Source organism: Peromyscus eremicus, chromosome 9, assembly GCF_949786415.1.
Source record: "Peromyscus eremicus chromosome 9, PerEre_H2_v1, whole genome shotgun sequence".
In the NCBI taxonomy this organism is placed as follows: domain Eukaryota; kingdom Metazoa; phylum Chordata; class Mammalia; order Rodentia; family Cricetidae; genus Peromyscus; species Peromyscus eremicus.
In genome coordinates, this window is record NC_081425.1 from 107,975,757 (window position 1) to 107,992,613 (window position 16,857).

A 16,857-nucleotide genomic window follows, 5' to 3' on the forward strand; every position below is an offset into this window, starting at 1 on the left:
TTGGCTAGGAAATTCTAGTTCTTACCATGATCTGAATCTTTTTCCTTCATTATTTCGCTCAGCCCTAGAGTTGTATCTACAGTCAGTCCTTTTTTGAATTGTGCAGGGTGATACCTCTGGTGGGCCGTGTGTGTGTGTGTGTGTGTGTGTTAGTAAATGTGCTCAATGTGCTATCTAGCAGACACCTTACAGACTCTGCTTAAGTGGTCACCATTCCTGAAAGCCACCGTGTTAGTTCTCTGTGTGTTCAAAAGCTTAGGTTAGTCTGCACTAATTATCTTCATGGGACTCCATGGGCCTGGCCCATGCACGGAAACCCTTGGACTCGGCCTGTGACCCTCTCCTTAGCTCTGGTTCTCCAGTACTTCTGTGACTAGCTTCAGAAAAACAACTCAAGAAGAACAAAGCCTCATTCCTGCGGCAATGCTGCCCCAATAGTGATGGCAGCCACAGGGCATCATGGTCAAGCTCCTGGCATAATAAGGAAATCAAACCCTGTTCTTCATGGGCCCAATCTTGGGGGATGATTTCAAGTCTGACAGAAAGGAGACAGGAAAAGGAAGATACAGATCTTGGTGAATAGCACAGTGGGTTTTGTTTTGTTTTAAACAAACTCAAATGAAATTTCTTAATAATGCTTCCAGTTTTCCCATGATGTACTATGGGCTGAAAGCAGCTCCAGCCAGACCTAGCGCTGACTAATGACTCTTGTCACCTTTACAGATGAGCATCTATCTGCTCCTGAATATCCACAACTCTCCTCATAAAACCTACTCTAAAATGGAGAGGTCACCTTTCATTCAAAAACTGAATTTTCTCTTTAAGACTCAAATTTCTCTCTCCAAATAAGACCAATTCATCTGTAGTAATTTAGTCCCAAATATATTTCCATTTCAATCTTAAGTAGAGTATTATGTAATTAAGAGATTACAAAACATTTGGCAAAAAAAAGGAAGAAAAGAATGCTGTCCTATTATAGGTAGTTTTTTTTATTAGATTGCTATAGGAGTAGTTAGTAGGGGTTTTTTGAATACTAAATTTAAATTTAAATACCTATTTTTTCCTGTTGTTGTAGCTACTGTGAGGTATGGTACTATATACCAAAAAGCCTTAGTGGAGATTAACTAAAGGGTGTCATAAGTAAATTGTATGAATTAGTGCCACCTTTCCATTGTAAAAGACAGCCCTGATTTTAGGGTGTAGCTACTTTAGAGAGTCAAAATGGAAATAACACACACTGTTCACATAGCTACTGTGAAATCTGTAATACAGAATGATTCTTTATTTTGACACATTTCAACTGTGAATATAACTTGGTAACTAATAAGAGATGTTCACACGAAGCAACTCTTAAGCCCTCTTTACTTCTTAGTGGATTCCTCAACCACTACAAATGGAACTAACGTTAACAGACTTCTTAGGGGCTCCCATTAACCTGCTGTCCTGCAAAAGGAAACAATGCCCATCCACTCCAGGAAAACAGAAGGCATGTAGTATTGAACAGTGCCTAAAACTAGAGGGAGACTGAGGAAGGACAGGGCTGCCTGCGAGGGAAACGCAGTTGCTTTAGAATAACAACAAAACTGAGATTCACTGTCATAACAAAGACCTTCACTGCACGGAGACAATAGTAGCATGTATGTTGTCATGGAATGTCACATCAGGGTTTGCTGTAGCGTTAGAGTATAGGCAGTAACACTGATCATATAGTGCAAACTAGTAAACTTGCGTTTCACTGTGTGAAATGAACAGGTGCAAATGCTCAGTAGGATACCATTAAGACATAAAATGGCAAAAAATAAATATCAAAACTTTTATCAGTGTAAAAAAGTAACTGGGTTATTGTATAACCTAGAGTCTGGCAAAAAAGGCCTCAAAAAAGTTCTGTCTTTACAAGTCTCAGAAGTTTACAAATGAAGCGCCCTCTGGGGTCCAGTCACACCAGAGACTCCATGCTCTCGGCAGGGTCTGATTCTTCTGCAGTTAGCACAGCACCATTTTTGTCCCCTGCCATGGGACCATTTCCATTTTCTTTCGTGCTGACTAAGCTGAGCATTGCTTTGTAGACAAACTGGTATTGTTCCTGGAAGACAGGAGGGAACAGAGGGTTAGACATTTTATCTAAGGTGCAAATACTGATCAAAATATACTTCTAAAAACACTCCCAGAGAGACCAGAATAGCAGAAATCTTATCTGGGAAACTTTAAAAGCAACCACTTGAATCACTGAGCTCAACACCTTCTTCATATCATTCTGTCTTTGTTATCATAAAACCTGTTTTGGGTTGGTGGCTCACAAGATAATGGAATATCCCTGTTTTGTAACTGGACACCACTATACTCTTAAGCAGAGTTGTCTTTTTAACTACAACATTACTGATATTTGAGTTAGATAATTCTGTATTGGCAAGGGTTGTCTTATGCATGGCAGGGTGTTTACCCTAGCCTTGGCCTTTACACACTAAATGCCACAGAACCTCTTTCCAGTTGTGAAAACCAGTAAGTCTCCAGGTACTGCTAGATGTCTTCCGGTGACACCCCTAGTTGAGAACCCCTGGTCGATAGGACAGATCTAAGGATCATCTAATAGGGTTGACACACATGCAAACTACTTACAATGTCTGTGAATACTCCAGGTCTCATAAGATTGATCATTTTTGCCACCTGAAAGACATCCACAGCATTTTCATTCTCTAGCTGCTGGGACAAGGTGGTAAGGGCACATAGCATTCCTGCAGAAACTGCTCCATACCTGGGGAGGAGAAGAGAAAGATGTATGAATGGACTGCATGGAGGAGACAGTAATTAAGTAGGCTGGGCTGGTGTCTATTCCAGACAAAATGATTTAAAATATTAGACGGCGGAGGGGGGGGGTGTCTATAAGTTTACATAGAGGTGACATTTTTGCCAAATGCTCCAATAGAAACTCAGCTTGACATCTAATATGAAACAAAAGGTTCAAAAAAGACTTGGAAACATTACAGATTTGGTGTTGGATAAGACGTATTAAAATAGGTGGAAAAAAAACAATATGAAAAGTATGACTATTTCCTATCCAATAAACAGGGCCCTCATTTTTCAATGATCATAAGCATATCAAATGTCCATTCGGTTGTGACCCTAACCTTTAATAGCTGAGCCAGATAAATTGAATGAAAAAAAATCAATCACTGCATAATGATGTTTTTGCTAACCACAGACTATATTGATGATGGGCCTGTAAGATTAGAGTGTAGCTGGGAATTCCTAATGTCAGTGACATCATAACATAGAAAGATCCCAGTGTACACACCGATGTCTGTGATAATGCTGGTTTAAATTTAAACAGACCACTTTGATGTCCGTCACATACAGCGAATGCTGTGGAGTCGCGTTGCAGCCATAAGAGATGGCTACACTCACACTGTGGTGCTTGCACAGCAGAATCACCTAACGGTGAAGGTCTAAGAACTTATGGCTAGCATGTATGAATATATGTGGCTCAAAATGAGTCAGAACTTCTAAAACTAACTTCACACTACATTTTAAGTTTCAAAGATACTGCCATATGGCCCTCCCTTAAAGTGACCATCACCTGTTCATAATCTTCCCAGGTGGGATACTAATTGCTCACTTTAAACTTTAAAAGCTTTTGTGAAGTTGATGGATGATTTCCTTGACTATGAAGAAGGTTCTTCATATGTTTTTTTAAGCCATCTTTATTAAACCATCTTTATTTATTCTTCCAAGCTTCCCTCATTAATAAACTTTGGATACATCTGTTAGGTTTGTTTCTTTCAAATGGTTTTATAAATGATTTTATAGTATTTCTAATACATGTTCCAAGTATTTCCCCTTTATTTAGTTTTTATAAACATTATTTATGATCATTTTTGTTTCCCTGGAATACAATCCAGTTTAAATGTAAATCAAGGTCATCTTTTATTTTGGGGCAGGGAGATTCTGTTTGAGAATTCTGTCTGTAAAGATTTTCTTTTATACCTTCTAATTTTATTTTTCACGGTTTCAAGTATAGGTTATAAATGCCTCCTGCTGCTAGGCCCCCAAACTTGTGCACTGCAAATTTTCACTTCATTTCAAAATACTTGTAACCTTCTGTCCCACTCTACGCCATTTTACAGTGATTTTGGAACCAGACTATCAAGGAACAAATACTATTGTTAGGATTTTTCCTACATTGCATGAATATATGGATGAGTTGGAGGACAGCCATGCCTTTTCAGTCTTGGTTTTTCTCTTCACCAACAGCATGCCCTTTCTCCTTCATTCAGGTCACTCGGGCTTCTGAGCGTCTTCTCTATCCTTGCACACTGTGTTTTAGGTTAATTCCTGGGTTCACAGAGTCTCTGTGTTGGAATTCCTGGCCACTCCACTAGCTACATGACCACACATGCACTGTCTAGCAGCCAGGCAAGATGCTTAGTCATTTGGGGGCCTTGTGTCATACATAATCCGTGCACTGGTGGTCACGTAATTTTCGTGCAGCGTGATCACGTAACCTATGCACATGCATGCATGGCGTAGCTATGTAAGCCCGTATGTGCATGTGCAGGGGAATCCATAAAAAGCAGGTCACAGACCCTCCCCTCTCTCTCTCCTTGAACAACCATTTCCATAGGCCTAAGCACCACCCTGTTCTCCTTCCCTAATAAACTCCTAATGGGTTCTGTTGTTCCGTGGCTTTTCTTGCACAGTAAATAGCCACCTAATAACGAACACTCTGCTACTCCCCAGAATGGCTTCCTGGGCACTGTCTGTTCACCTTCAGCTGGTGTACAGAGACGTTAATTACGTCAACAAAGTGAGCTTGTAGACAGTCACACAGCAGAACTTTTGAAATTCCAGTAATTTGTAGGCTCTCTGGGTGGTGTGGGCTCTCTGGGTGGTGGTCTCTCTGGGTGGTGTGGGCTCTCTGGGTGGTGGTCTCTCTGGGTGGTGTGGGCTCTCTGGGTGGTGGGCTCTCTGGGTGATGGTCTCTCTGGGTGGTGTGGGCTCTCTGGGTGGTGGTCTCTCTGGGTGGTGGTCTCTCTGGGTGGTGGTCTCTCTGGGTGATGGGCTCTCTGGGTGGTGTGGGCTCTCTGGGTGGTGGTCTCTCTGGGTGGTGTGGGCTCTCTGGGTGGTGGGCTCTCTGGGTGGTGGTCTCTCTGGGTGGTGTGGGCTCTCTGGGTGGTGGTCTCTCTGGGTGGTGGTCTCTCTGGGTGGTGTGGGCTCTCTGGGTGGTGGTCTCTCTGGGTGGTGTGGGCTCTCTGGGTGGTGGGCTCTCTGGGTGGTGGTCTCTCTGGGTGGTGTGGGCTCTCTGGGTGGTGGGCTCTCTGGGTGATGGGCTCTCTGGGTGGTGTGGGCTCTCTGGGTGGTGGGCTCTCTGGGTGGTGTGGGCACTCTGGGTGGTGTGGGCTCTCTGGGTGGTGGGCTCTCTGGGTGGTGTGGGCACTCTGGGTGGTGTGGGCGCTCTGGGTGGTGTGGGCTCTGCCTCTTGATGTTTATTCTTGTCTTTGTGGTTTACTACCTTGGTTAGACCTGAAATGTTTACTGTGCCAACACTGGAAGCAGGCATGCTCGTTACGGTCTTTTATGGTCAAGCCAGTCACATTTTGAATAAAAAATAAAAGCATGTGTAATGGGCTTCTTGTGAATGATATCTGGTTAAGGATGATGGCTTGTTTGTTTTGTTTGCTGAAGGTATTGGTGGGAGTATGAATGGACATTATTTTATTCCATTATTTATTTAGGTTTTTTGAGACAGGGTTGGTTTCCTTCCTTCCTTCCTTCCTTCCTCCCTCCCTCCCTCCCTCCCTCCCTCCCATCCTCCCTCCCTCCCTCTTTTCCTTCCTTCCTTCCTTTTGGTTTTTTGAGACAGGGTTTCTCTGTGTAACAGCCCTGGCTATCCTGGAATTCGGTCTGTAGATCAGGATGACCTTGAACTCACAGAGATCCACCTTTGACTCCCTAGTGCTGGGATTAAAGGCATGCGCCACCATTGCTCGGCCTTTTCCACTATTTATTATAGATATTTTTCTACCTATTTTTAATCTATCTGTTGATTTCTTTTAAATCCCTTTGAAAATGTCTTGACTTCATCAATGCATTTTGGCGCTATTTAATTAGGGTTATATTACCAGGATAAAGTTTATTTCCTCACAATATGTAACTCCTTTTATACTAGGTTTTGTTGGACGGCATTTTACTCTCGATTACTAAATGTATGGACTAGCCTGTGCACTGCAGTTCTGGGGCTAGCACGTCCTTTTAACTCAGTCTGTGCTCTTCTTCTCACCGGATGTTCCTATTCTGAAGCAGCCTCATTGAGAGTTTGGGGGCCCAGGCCCCTGGAGAACTCGCTTGCTCTCTCTCTCTCACCCACTTCTTGGTAATCACGGCTGTGTGGTCTATGTTCTCTCTAGATAATTACATACATGGAGTTAATCTTCCCCATGCGGCTATCCTGCCGTCATCATCACGTGATGCTGAAGAGGCAGAGTCAGGTGAGGTAACTCACCAATGAGACTTAGAGTGAGACTATGGCTAAACGTGAGTGGCTTAGAACAGAGCTGGGTGCATCTCATGTATACATCATCTACTACCTGTGCTTAAAGTTTACTGACATAATGTAAGTAAATAGTCAAGTACTCACTTCATTTCCTTTTAAATGTATTTTTTCTAGCTTTATATCAGAGAGTGTGTTCAACATACACAAAAGTACAATCTCACAAGGACCTGTCTGTAACTATCACTCAGCTCCACCAATCACCAGATTGTGAACAGTCTTCTATCTGTTTCTTCCTTCATATGTAATGATGTAAATCACAGATGTTTTATTTATAATTAGCTTGTATAAGTAATTTATAATGGTAAGGACCTAAAAGAACAAGCTTAAACAGATAATTTCAGATGTTTTTAAGTAAACACGTAAAAATGGAAGTTTTTCCTTCTTAACTTATGCCTTCTTTAACTGTTTTCTTTGTTACATTTTCCAGTGTTTATTCCCAGCCTCCTTCTCAAGATAACTTGTCATTGTGGAGTCCAGGCTGGCCGTGAATTCCTGATCCTCCTACCTCTGTTTCCTCAGAGCTGGGACTGTAGAAGCTTATCACCTCTCTGGATATCACCATGTATCTTTTATTAGGCCAGGCCTCTTTATTACTTACACTTTCTCTCTTTTTTCCCATTCCATTCTTTTTTCTATCATCTGTTAATCAGCTGTATTTCAACAGTTTTATCTGTCCCTCCCCCCGCCCCAGCTTTTTAAACTGGAAGCCAAGTTTGTTTCTGAACATCAATAAATGCAGATTGGGCTATGACTTTTTAAGGGAGGTACATTTTGGTTCCTTTTGAAAGTTAATGCTTTGATCATTTGTTATTATTTTTCAGTTTCAATCTTGTTTACCTCTTTAAGCCATAAATTGTTTATAAAGCGTTTCATGTGTAAGAATTTCAGTTTCCATTAGTAGGATTGAGAATCTTATTTAACTGTGGATTTCTAATACTGTGTTGTGATGAATGACTGTGGCTTTGTATCCAGTTTGTAATGATTGACTGAAATTAGACCGTCTCTCGCTCAGTACCCTTAGTGCGCGTGTGTCTGCATCAACACTGGGTGAGGCTGGGCTGCTTTTCAAATGGCTCCGAATTGCTTCAGCTTTGGAACTCCAGCTTTGGAACTCGACTCTTCACTGTCTCTAAAACTTTAGCTGTGTTCTTCTAGGGTTTTATCTCCCTGTGCATCAGCTCTTAGACACGACAGAGGTCCCATGTCTACTTCTGCTAGCTAGGTCTAGGTCGGCCTCACCCATTCCACCACCAGAATTTCCCTTTCATTTTTAATAGCAGCATTTTGATTTTTAGGTGGTAATTTTGTTAACTGGTTCATAGCATGTGTTTGTAATTATTTCAAAAACTCTTCCATTGGCCCTCTAAATATATTAATATTCACTATGGCCACTCTATTTTGGGATTTGTTGTTGGTTTTTTGGTCCTTTCTCATTGTGTTCTCTTTTGTAGAATTCTAAGTTGTACTAAGTTGAGGATTTTCACATAGTATTTTTTTAAAAAACATTTGTACTGACCTGGTTTTCTGAAGGAAACAATTTAACCTTTACTTAACTGGTTCTAATGAAATAATTAAACTTAAGACTCCCCTCTTTATTTTCCTAGCTCTTCTTAAAGATGAGCTCAAGCCAGTCAGACAGAGCAGTGAGATGACATGGTCTGCTTGTGGAGTGTGCTTTCATGAAGGCTGGCTGCCTTTCCTACCACTGACCATTCTTCATCAGGCTTCTTTTTTGGAGGGTGTTGAGGCAGGGTTTCTCTGTGTAATAGTCCTGGCTGTTCTGGAACTTGCTTTGTTCAAGGCTGGCCTTGCACTTGTAGAGATCTGCCTGCCTCTGCCTCCCAAGTGCTGAGATTAAAGGCCTGCACCACCATTGCCAGGCTTCTACTGGCCATTCTTAATACATATGCTGTTTAGCATTTTTGTCAAGGACAGGTAACATACATAGTGGCAGTTCTAACACATTGACTAGCTATAATGGGCTAGATGTCTCTAGTTTTATGCAAGGACAACTGTGATGTTCACACAGGAGGAAAGACCTAAAAGCTACAATCAAGTGTACCTACACACCTAACATTAGAATAAAGGAAGATTGAAGAAATAAAGGCCATTATCTTTCAGAACTTTATGCATTATGTAGGACTGGATGATATTTGCTGAGTTTCACAGATTTGTGTTCAGAACTACACAGACTTGGTACAAAGTGATCTGAGACACTTACAGGCCACATTCCACAATAGCTACAAATTCACTCACTTTGGAAGCCAGCTCACCACTTTCTCTAGTTGAAAGTAATGCCGATTTAGTGCTGTTTAAAAAAAATGCCAAAGTACTTGGACTGTGTTGATTCTAAAACAGACTGATGGTCCATGTCAAGTGTGCATACCATCTACAGCCATAAAAGGTACAATTACTCTACCTTTAGAATTGCTTTTAAGATCGCAGCTGGGAATGTTGACATGGTACTAGAAGGTACTTGGCATTGCATGCTAGCAAAGGAGAAAGGTAAACCCCAACCCAGCTGCAACCTCTGATCTACAGTGGTGACCAGACTGCAAGATGCACCGTTGCAATGTGGCACAGAGCTTGTGGAGTCAGCAACCAAGATCTGATTGGATTCAAGGCCCCTCCATGAGATGGAGCCCAGACCTGACATGGCTTGGGTTGCCAAGAACCTGAGATTAGATAGGCCAGGGACCTGGGGGAAAACCAAACACTACTGTTCTGCTAAAGGAATATAGCAATAAAATGACTCCTAATGACATTCTGCTACATCATAGATCAGTGCCTTGCTCAGCCATCCTCAGAGAAGTTTCCTCTTGCAGCGATGGGACAAACAGAGATCCACATGCAGACAATATGCACAGAATGACAGACCTGGGAACACTCAGCCCTAAACCAGATGCCCCCATCAAATCCCTCCCTCAGGACTCAGGGAACTCTGCAGAAGAGGAAACAGAAGAGTGTAAGAGCCACAGGGGATGGCGGACACCAAGGAAACAAGACCTTCTAAACACAACATGACTGAACAGCACTTACGAACTCAGAAACCGAGGCAGCATGCACAGGGCCTGCAAGGGGCTGCACCAGATGGGCATCTAGAGCTAAGAGTAGACACGTGCTCCGCCCCTAACCCAGAAGCCAGTGCCAACTGATAACTACTTGCATATGAAAACTTAGTTTTTTCCAAGGCAGGGTCACTGGGGAAACGAACCACTCCTATGGGTAGGCCTCACGCCCAGCAAACAGAAAATGAACTCAAGAGCATCTTTTGAGTTTCTTTGTCTCACAATGCTATATCAGGACATTTTTATTTTCCTTTTTTTCTCTCACAGCTCCTTTGTGTATAGACTATGGCTTCTGGTTTTGTGTTTCCATGAGATTCCTGTGTGTGTGTGAACGTGTGTCTCTGTGTCTATATGTGTTTCTTGTGCTTTCTTTGGCTCTTTTTCTATTTGTCTTATTCCAAATTTTTGTTTTATCATATATCATTTTATTATTATTCCTTAGATACTGATTTCATATCTTTTAACTTTCTTTTTATTTATCTTTTGTGTCTTTCACATCATGCATCTCCATTCCATTCATTTTCCCGTCCCTTCATATCTGCCCTCTGCCCTTGCAACCTCCCCCCAAAAATAAAATAAAATAAAATAAAATTTATGAGAAAAAAAAAAAGAAAAATCAGTCTCATCATGGAAGCTGCTGTAGTGTGACACAGTGAGTCATCCAATAAATCCTTTTATCCATATGACTTTCTGTGCAAGTGTTCACTGGTCTAGTTCGAGGCCTCTGGTTTCTGCTACACTGGCAATGCTGGGACCTCGCTGGGATTCCTCTTGGAGATTCTGTTGTTGCCCTGTATCATGGAGATCCTGTAGCTTTGGATCTGCAGGACTGGTTCCTTCGCATGCTCTAGCAGATCACAGATGGGGTGGATGTTGGGGTGGGTCAACTCATAACCCTGGTTCTAGACTTGGGTAGTTGCAGGGTTGGTCAGCCAGCCAGCTTTCCCTTGTCCTCACCAACATGGTGAACTCTACAGCATTATCCTGGCTAGTTCACCCCCTGCAGTGATGAGCAAAGGGTGGGGTCAGTTCTCCTGCTCTCATGTCCTCAGGGTCAGCTCTCCCACCTGCCTCAGGGGTTGATGGGCAGCATGGGGGAAGGGTGAGGAGGCATTTCTCCCCTGCCCATGCTGCCACATGTAATGGGGATCACTCTCCCATGCTCGTAAATTCTGATGGGCTGGCTTACCCACACCTCTGAGACTATTTGTTTTCTAAGAAGAGACAGAAAGACCGATCTGGATGGGAAGGGAAGTGAGGAAGAAGTTGAAGGATTTGGTGAAGGGAAAGTGTGACCCAAATATAACTATAAGGAAAAAAAAAATCTATTTTCAATAAAAGAGGCAGGGGGAGGAAAGGAGGGGGAGTGGGAGGGAGAGAGAGAGGACTATAGTTGGGAATGCCATCCCGAGTTACATCACTGTGAAGAGCAGTGGCAGGGCAAAGTTCAACTTAAAAATCAGCTTGTATCCAGCATGGCGGAACCCTTGCACCTAGGAGGCTAAGGCAAAAGGAACGCCAGGAGTTCCAGGTCGGCCCGGTCTTACACAACAAGACCTTGTCTCCAACAACAACAACAACGACAACAACAACAACACCCATACAAACAAACAATCCCAACAAACCCCAAATCTAAGATCCTATTAAAGTGTGGGAAGTGAGTGAGAAAAGCAAGCAGGAAAGAGTTACAGCACAGCCTGAGAGAGAGAGACAGACAGACAGACAGAGACAGAGACAGAGACAGCAGGACCAGCCACAGGACCAACCAAAGGGAGGCAGTGTGGAATGGCTGGGACGGAGGTGCCTTGAGCCCCAGTGCTGGGCTCCTGTGTCTCAATGGACTTTCTCACTCAGGGGAGTCCTGAGTGCTCAGAACCCGACAGTTGCCCTGGAGACTCTTTGTGTCTTTTAGGAGAGATCCCATCAATTGTGTGGCTGATGCTAGCTGACACGGACTGCGAATCTCTCCAGGCTCTAAGCACCTTCCTCCCTGTGCCTGTTCCCCCAACACAGAGTAAATACCATAAACCATGTTCTTAGTAATGCTGAGCAGGTATGACTCGTGCTGTCTTTGCAACAGTAGAGACCAGTCAATGTATTTTCTTATGGAATTTCTTACCAGTCTTCAGTCCTTGATCTCAAGACCAAATTTCCATTTATTTAGGCAATTTAAGGTATTAGGAATTGAAACTGAGAAAATGTTACCCTTCTGCTCGTCTTGAGTGACAGTTTCATTACATGTCAAGTAGCTCTGGAAATCTCTATATATTCATGACAGGCAGTGAACAAGGCAGATGGTCTCTTTGTTTTATATATATTAATGTATATTGTAATATATAGCTTGATTTTTCTGATCTCCTGGAAAGACCTTAAATATACAACCCAAAGGGTTCTCAGATCACATTTTGTGAATTATTAAATGAAACTAGCTTAGTTACACAGGAAACCAGTTGTCATTATTTGAGTAAAGTGTCTATTCTATAACCATCTCAAAAGATTATGTATGCTGCAGGCATCCTGGGTAGGAACAGACTAGCCTGGGAATAGAACAGACTTGAGCAGGTGAATACAGCATGCTGAGAATATTACTGTGAGGGTGTGCCTGCCCCAAGTAAGAACTGGCTTACTTTCTGGTGAAGAAGAGAAGTGTAGTATTTTCCCCTTCTACAGCATACACTCTAGGAACACTTAGAGCCTGGCAAAATCTGACCAATTAAAACACAACCACAATGCTTCTGCATATGTATGCACCCAATAGAAATAACATGAAGTGTCAAAAGCAGAGAGAGGGAAGTGTTCCCTTTCAATTTCTGTAGGAATCCAATAAGAACAGCCCCAGAATTTAACATACATAATTAGATACATACTCGTCATGAACGATAGTGGGGCCATCCCGTGTTAAGGCCTCTTCCTTGATGACGTTGATCAGCTCAAAGGTACTGCTTATGGGGGCATCTGGGTTTGGCCATTTGGGGCACTGGAAGTGCCGAACTTCCAGTACATAGTCATCCTACAACCAACAAAACAGAATCATAGCTCCGCCCGTAATTCACTTCTATAGCCAAGTGCCGGAAGCCTGCTCCCTAGAAAGCACGTATCACAGGAAACTAAACAGTGTTCTGTTGCCCAAACTGCACAAGACCCACCTGCCATCAACAGACACTATGCCAGTGAACAGTAGGCAAGACAAAACAAAACAAAAAGCCTGCAAGAGACATTATGCCCCACTACTACAACTTTGACTTGTGATAGCAAAGAAAGAAGGGGCTCGAGGACCCAGGCCCTGGGACACAGACAGTCCCCGGGACCCCTACCCATCTCTGCTCCAGTTGCCAGGCAGCAGGGAAAACTCCTGCGGGCAGGCCCCCTCACCAGAATGAAGAAAGGGGCTTAGGTATCATTTAAACTGCTGATACAAAGAGTGTCTCTTACCCTTCTAAGAAGGCCGTTATTATATGTGAAAATAATGATTATTAAAGTGTTGTCTTCATAACACATCGTGCAAGGCTATGTTTCTGATGTCAAAGCAGGCAGCATTTCTCTCCTATATTGAATATTATCTCATACATTTATCATTAAGCCAAAAGGTCTACTTGCATGCATGCTGAACCAGAGACTGTTACATTTCATCTACTCAGTTGGAAAAAGCAAATATTTGAAGGAAGGAAAAATGGAAATGCACATATTTAGTCTTACTCAAACAGCTGGCCCTATCTCGAGGGTAGTAAAGTCACTTTATTATTACTTAAAAGAACGACATAGGGCCCAAGTTGGTCAATTTTGGAGGAAATGTGGTTTAAGTTACCTGTGTAGCTTCAAGGATAAAGTCATGGATGATAATTTGTTCTTCATTAGAGAGGCACAGCCTGTCCTTGCTGATAAGGGTAACAGTAAAGGCCTCACAGTTCATGGATTCTTCTCGACTTGGCCAGTACACAAACTCATCTTCTGCCTTTGGGAACCAGGAAAACAAATTATTTTACAGTGTTACCAAATATTTGCTTTTCAGTTTTCTTGCAAACTGATTCCTCCTCGTACTTGCCATCTCCCAAACCATTTAAGTTCTTTTATATTGGTTTTATAGAATTATTAACCCCATCTAGTCATTTTTAATGTTATTGTAGTCTATTATAAATTGCACTTTGATAATAACCATTTTATAGCCCGTCTCTCTTGTCATACCAACCCAAATTACTGCTCTAAAGAAGATGTACTATCTGTAGGTGACAAGTGTTCTCAGTTATGATAGACAGGGCAAAACCAGAGACTAGCTACAGTTCATTTAGTTTTGTTATTTTACAGTTGCGTTAGTTTACACATGATTAGTAATAATTTTTGTTTTTGTTTTTGTTTTTGGAGACAGGGTTTCTCTGTGTAGCTTTGTGCCTTTCCTAGAACTCACTTGGTAGCCCAGGCTGGCCTCGAACTCACAGAGATCCGCCTAGCTCTGCCTCCCGAGTGCTGGGATTAAAGGTGTGTGCCACTACCGCCCGGCTGATTAGTAATAATGTTTAAAAAATAAATTTTATTGTGTATTTTGAACTATAATGTATGTTATAGAACAGATAGTGAAGTTTACTAAAGTCAACTAAATGAACAGATTATCACTTTACATACATATATATATCTTTTGTGGCAACAGCTACAATGTCACTTACCACAAATGCTAAGTATAGTACAATTTTATTACTTATAGTTTTTAGATGGTACATGAACTCTAGATTTACTCATTCTACATACATGCTGTGTGTCCTCTGACCTACCCACCCAGATCACCATCTTGTTAGTTCTGTATCTTTGAATTGTTTTTATTAATGTGGATTGTAGAACATTTTCTTCCTTTGTATGGCTTATTTAACTTAGTGCAGGCTTCTCTGAGCTCAATCTGTGGCAAAAACTAGATCTCATTCTTTCTTGGGGCCAGAAAATATGCGCCTGTAAGACACTTAGGTTGTTTCTATATTTTGGCTGTTGTGTAAAATGCTGCAGAGAACACTGGAGTGTGGCCACTTCACATAGTGCTTATCTTCTTTCTGGGGAAATGGATGCCCAGCAGGTATTTTATAATTCCTTAGAAACTTGAATACTGCTTTCCATATGGTTGTATTAGCCTATAATCCAATGTATAGTGAGTTGTCCATCTTTCTTTCTTTTCTTTCTTTCTTTCTTTCTTTCTTTCTTTCTTTCTTTCTTTCTTTCTTTCTTTCTTTCTTTCTTTCTTTTCTTTCTGCCATGCTGTACCATGCCAGCAAGAGTTCCTAGTCTTCCTTACCAACATTTGTCATTCCTTGGTTTTTTTAAAGCCACCCTAGTTGGTAGGAGGTGGTATTTTATAAGAGAATTGATAACAACACTGAGTACCTTTTCATATATCTGCTGATCATTTTTTGTCATACTTGAAGATATATTTTGCCCACTTTTTAGAGTTCTTTATAAATTTTGGATGATAGCTGCTAGATATGGGATTTGTACCATCTGTCTTGACAAATGAGGACATGCTCAGAGATGTCCATAAGTTGTCTCAATCACACTGCTGATAAAGGATAAAACTGAACCTTTTGGAGAGGAAGCTGTGCATAAATAAGCAGGCAGGCCATCAGTACTGGGCACCTTTTAACGACAAGTTACCCTGTTGGCATCAGATTTCAAGAGGATAATACAGAAGCCATTCAGCTTTGAAGTAGGCAAGCTTTACATGTTCATCTATTTTAAGTTTAAAAATAGAAATTCAGGCTTAGTACTTGAATTCTATCCCTGAAAATGATGGCTTCCTAAGAAAAACTTAATGGTTTTTATATGAAATATGATTATGAGGATGTATACTCTTCCTCCTTTCTCTATGAGCTCAAAAGAGAAACTCCCATTTGCCTGTAGCATAGAGGTTTTTAGGAGCATTTTACTCAGAATGCCTATTTACTATCACAGAAATCAGGAGTAATGTTCACAACAAAGAAGGCTTTGTTTAGGCTTACATTGTTGCATTAGAAATGAGCCAGCAGTCCGAGGAAACTTATCACCCCTTCGAGTTTCAATATACATTATTGCCAAGTACATTTTTATTTTTAAAGCTCAGCATAAGGGGAAGCAGATTAGCAATTGGGTTTAGTCTATACAAAAGAAGTCTGAAACTGTCGTGAGCTTTATTATGCTTTGTTCAAGGAAATGGAAATATGACCCTGTAAACAGATTCAGGATATAGAGTTAAGATGGACAGAGCATCAGAATCTAACCACTACATAGAGATTAATTTATCTAGTATTCTGTCTCCCCATACTTATCTCCAAACCTTTATTTCCATATTTTCAAAATGAGAACAATATAAGTCTGTATTCTCAAAGGACCTGACAGGAACAGCTGATGATACAGTTTGTTTAGAGTGTCAAAGAGATCAAAGGCAGGAAAAACTCCCGAATATAGACCTGGAATTGGGAGTAATAACTCATCTTGAAAGATTAAACAATTAAATTCTATTTGTTTCTTTTTTCTTTTTGGAGGCAGAAGCTCATGTAGCCCAGGGTGAACTTGAGCTTGCTACACCAAGGATGACCTTGAACTCCTGATCCTCCTGCCTCTCCCTCCCCAAGCGCCGCTGAGATTACAGGCATGTGTCACCATCAGTTTTAGGTGGTACTGGGGATTAAACCCGGGGCTTCAAACATGCTAGGCAAGCACTCTATCAACTGCACTACAGTCCCAGATCCAAGAGCAACTTCTGAATTCAGCAGGCTTTCTGTCACAGGTATGCACTGTCTGTTAAATTGAGACAAATTCCTTCACAATGGTAATTTGGTTTCCAGTAGTGATATAACTAATTTTTCTGGATTCCTGACTGCTCTGCCCCTGGGACCCCCAGTAGTGGCCACCATGAAAGGTGTCTATTGATCACCTGGCATTCTTTAACTGACAACTTCCTGGTTGCCCCAAGCAATGGCCAACTTTGGGCCCCAAAGAAAACTTTACCAGCTTCTTCTCTACCTCCCTTCTGCCCTGTAACTACCCCAGCTTATAGGAATAAGGCAGGCTGACTCTTAGAGACCCCTCTGCAGGTCCCCCCCCATAAAGATCCACAGAGAGTACAGGCTAGACTTGGTAGCTGATGATAATCTCGAATTCTTGATCCTTCAGCTTCCATCTCCCAAATTCTAGAGATTATCTAGATATAGAAAACTATCTAGACAAAAAGATATGAGTATCTAGGTAGAAAGGTCTAAGAATATCTAGATATAAAGATATAAGACTATC

General features: G+C 41.7%; 1 protein-coding gene across 2 annotated transcripts in view; it reads right to left on the bottom strand.

Annotated features, from left to right (window-relative positions):
• Window positions 1–1,250: 1,250 nt before the first annotated feature.
• Window positions 1,251–16,857, bottom strand: part of Ptprg (protein tyrosine phosphatase receptor type G) — a 701,914-nt gene continuing 686,307 nt past the window's right edge. For both annotated transcript variants that reach the window (XM_059274234.1, XM_059274235.1), the window contains 4 exons: window positions 13,421–13,567; window positions 12,483–12,625; window positions 2,617–2,752; window positions 1,251–2,083 (listed from right to left, as the gene is read on the bottom strand). In XM_059274234.1, the coding sequence (XP_059130217.1) occupies window positions 1,937–2,083; window positions 2,617–2,752; window positions 12,483–12,625; window positions 13,421–13,567 (573 nt within the window). In that variant the 3' untranslated portion in view covers window positions 1,251–1,936. The remainder of the gene's footprint in view (window positions 2,084–2,616; window positions 2,753–12,482; window positions 12,626–13,420; window positions 13,568–16,857) is intronic.